General features: G+C 35.2%; 1 protein-coding gene across 1 annotated transcript; it reads right to left on the minus strand.

The window, feature by feature from the left end:
* LOC109232214 (endo-1,3;1,4-beta-D-glucanase-like) lies at positions 1,487–3,700 on the minus strand. The gene is made up of 7 exons (XM_019397898.1): positions 3,487–3,700; positions 3,220–3,241; positions 2,818–2,938; positions 2,506–2,596; positions 2,329–2,421; positions 2,144–2,244; positions 1,487–1,796 (listed from the first exon to the last, which is right to left on the minus strand). Exons 1-7 carry the CDS (start codon positions 3,632–3,634, stop codon positions 1,656–1,658), a joined length of 717 nt encoding a protein of 238 aa, XP_019253443.1. The 5' UTR covers positions 3,635–3,700; the 3' UTR covers positions 1,487–1,655.

Consider the following 4,098-nt stretch of genomic DNA (forward strand, 5'->3'; position numbering starts at 1 on the left):
AGGAGAGAGAGGAAAAAAATATACCCATCTTATGGGAAGAGAAAAACACCATTGTAAGGCTCTGAACCTCTTCATGGAGAGGCAGACCAAACAAATATTATCAATAAAGGCTTTTAATGTTTCTCCCCTAATTCTGAGTACTATTTTTTGTTCTTTCATTTGGTCCAATGGATTATTACGATTTGCTATGATTTTCCCGTGATTATTTGTATTGTTTTGCACTCATAAGATATGAGATAACTTTTGAGCAAACAGAAGTATTCCGCGTACATGCTGGATTCAGTAAGAGGCGCACTCCAATGGGGTGTAATGTAGATAGCCTATTTTGAGACAAACATCAGTGGATAATTTTACGGCTCGACCTGTGACACCTATTGGTCACATGAAGACAATTTTACGTTGCTCCAATATTCACTTCCACTCAAAAAGGATAGTTTCAACAATTTCGATTTTGAGTAATGATGATCAGTGTTTTGACTATAGTCTCAATTAATGAATAATGGGATTGGTTGAGTAAAGGAGACTTAACATGTAAATTGCTGGTTTATTTAATAATTGCCTTGAAATTAATGAGTCATGTTAAAGGTGAATGAAATCAAAGCTTAGGGTGACTAGTACAAGTTTAAAAGATATCATTAGATAACTCCAATAAGTAAAAATGTGTAAAGTTGCATAATGTCTACTGACTGAGGAGGTCATCCGATTGCAACAAAATTACCCAGTTTGTGATTCATTAAGTATTCTGGTAGATATCTTGTACTTAATGATGCAGAAAGCACAAAATACTGGGAGAGAACATCTTCTGCTTTAGTCATTTTGATATACGCATTTGTTCAAGTTGTCAGCGTTCATGTGGATGTCCTGAATAAAGATTCTCAGGCTTAAAGCGGAAACAGAATTTTCAGCAAAGTAAAAAAAGTAAAAAAGCAAAGAAGCTAAGGTGATTCAACACCTAATATATATATACATATATATATATATATATATATATATATATGTATATATAAACAGCCACTTGCAGAAATGCAGGGTAAGGCTGCGTATAATAGATCCTTGTAGTCCGGCCCTTCCCCGGACCTAATTTAACCTTATAGATACAATGTATCGGCGAAAGGGGTTCAACTGAACCCCCTTCCACCCACCTAGCTCTGCCCGTGGTTGGTTGTAGGATTCCAATTAGTAAAAACACCGTTCAACAAATTTAAAGAGGCATGCTCTTTTCAAAAGTTTTTAAAAGATCTCGATTATGTGAATTTTGATTTTCTAGTCTTGCAAAACAGAATGTGATACGATGAGATAGAATGCAACTGAAACAAAAACATGGAAACGGAGCGAGCCTATTTATTCTGAATTAGCGAATCTTCGTTTCTCCTAGCCACTGTCCGCCGTTTGACTCTTTCTCTAAGGAATGTTGTGTGACAAGCGCATAATGTTCACTAGAACGCCCTTAGATTTTTAGACATAAAAACGGGTTTGAGAGAAATATGCATCATAAGTTAAAACCAAACAAACATGATCCTTATTTCATTGCAGATTAACACTGCATATCAGCAAATGCAGTGTACTTTATGATTGTGACATATTCTCAGTTTATTTGAGGACTTATAAAAATCTCCTTTCCTGAAAATGATGTTTCAATTCTAGTTCTTTCTTGTTCACTTGATGAACTTGATAAACCAGTTTAACATATCTGAGTGAGACTCTTCTGCAGCTTTGACAGACGATTCATCCTCAACGTTGTATCGAACTGTCCATCCATGTTGAACTCCAGGAAATATCTTCACAAAGCTCTCAATCTGCACAATAGGTAACAGTTATTAGTCCCCCTTAGTCCTTGGGAACAGCGTAGCGACGGATAATTCAGAATCAGAATAGGTCCAGTCCAGGGGACAAATCAATAGGAAATGCTATTTGCTTCGTAAGGTTTACATAAAAAAGAAAAGTTAGTTTCCCTTTAGAAAATACAGATGATTTTAATATATATTTCATCCTTTTTTGATATTGAACTATATCAATGGGACAGTGATAATGACAAATTATCCTATTCTACCATTCTTTATTGTAATGTAGTTAATTTATTGCATATAATGATCTTCTTCAACCCATTTAACAAACCTAAATGCTTTAAGAGATACCACATTACCTCGGATTTTGCAGATAAAGCATCGCCTAGCTGCTTCGCTTGGTCAGGCGGAAATATATGGTCATGCTCAGCTGCTAATATTGCAATTGGAACTTTTACCTCTGAAAAATACAACATTATTTATCAGCTCCAAAAGTCATCGAAGATATAACAATACAGGAGAAATGAGAGATGTATAAAGTTACCATTTATCTCATCAACTGTTATAGGACCAGGATGCAAGATAACTGCAGCCCCAATACTATTCTCATGTTTTGCCAATTTAGAAACTACCATTCCTGAAGCAAAATAAGGAGTCCATGAATCTCCTTTTCTATTAAAGTAAAGCTAAAGATATGTAAAAAACAACACATTTGTCTCACCTCCCCAGCAAAAGCCTGCTGCTCCTATGGAAGAAACACCTTTACTTTTCAAAGATTCAACCACTGCTTTAGCATCTTCACATCCTTTGTCCTAAAAGATGTAAGAACCAACTCAATGTCCTTAAAAAAAATACCTTAACTTATACACAAAAGCTATTTATCTCCAAGACACATTACTATTACAGATTCATCAATATTCGCATTTCTGCAAAGTTAAGTAAATAGTTTCAAGTGTTGCAGCAATTGGCATCTTTATTCAGGAATTCCCTCATGTTCTTTGAAATAAAGAAGTTCACATAGAATGAGACTAACCGCGCCATGATCTTTCAACCATGTCTGTATGTCATGTTTCTCGCGGTCTAGAGGTTCACCATAGAAGAAATCAGGAACAATCACCAAGTACCCTGCAGCTGCAACTTTATCTGCTAGCTTCCTAAATTACCCAAACAGAAGCAGAATATTGAGATATCATCCGATTTATGGAAGTCCAAAGGTTTATTTATCCTTATGATTGTTACTCAAACTAGAGATTACAACACCTATCCCTCATTGGTTATGCAAGCATTCCCAAAAGACTTAAACTCACTGACGGTATAACAATACGCAATCAGGTCATTTAAAAGCAAATCTATTTGATAGCATTGATTTGTAACATAAATCAATGCTACATGAAAATCTAAAAAAAGGAAAGTATAAATTTCAGCCAGTATTTACCTCAAAAGTGGAGCTTCATATCCTACAAAACCAATTACACAGATAAGAATTAATAGCTAAATAAACCAACAAGTTACCATCTTTGTTTTTGAAAAGATATAAACAAGCTTGCTTAGAATGCTTCTCCACACTCCACTTATAGGGAAAGGATCCAATATTTCTTTATAGCTACTGGAGAGGATTCAATCAACTAATATTATCTAATTAGGGAAAAGAAACAGCAAACACTAGTAGTAACTATATATATCAAGAAAAGTTGATGTTTACCAAATACATCAGAAATGAGAAGAATGGCAAGCTTGGAGTCAAGAGGTTCAGTAACATAGCTGTTGAGCCCTCCAATATCTTGTATATTCCCAGCTCCAGAAGCTGAGTTGAGAGTTGGTGGATTCTTGAGACGTTGAGGTCCTGACATTTGAAACACAAAAAAGAGAGGCTGTACTTCTGTTCTTTGCTCGCACGCCCACAAAAAGTAAGACAAGATTGGAGGAAATATTAATAATCATTGAAGGCATTGGTTTCTAGTGGGGACTACGTCACCACTTACGTTAATGATAGCTAACCAATCTTCTTCGATTAGGCCACTTTAGGCTACGTCGTCCATAATAGGTAGTAACTTTTTAGTAGAATTTTTACTTCGACTGCATAAGTCATAAAGATTATAGTAGAGGTTAAGAAACTTACAAAAAAAAAAAAGCTAAGAGATACAGATAGAAAGAGATGAGAGATGATAGATGAGAGGTTCTTACTTTTTTCATGTATTTAAGTGTATACAATATGATGCCCAAACCTTGTATTTATAGGATGATATTTAGGTAATACAAAGGGATGTCATGAACAGGTATATTAACTATTGAGATCATGGAGGTGTGAGAGTTA

This window comes from Nicotiana attenuata, chromosome 9, assembly GCF_001879085.1.
Source record: "Nicotiana attenuata strain UT chromosome 9, NIATTr2, whole genome shotgun sequence".
Classification (NCBI taxonomy): Eukaryota; Viridiplantae; Streptophyta; class Magnoliopsida; order Solanales; family Solanaceae; genus Nicotiana; species Nicotiana attenuata.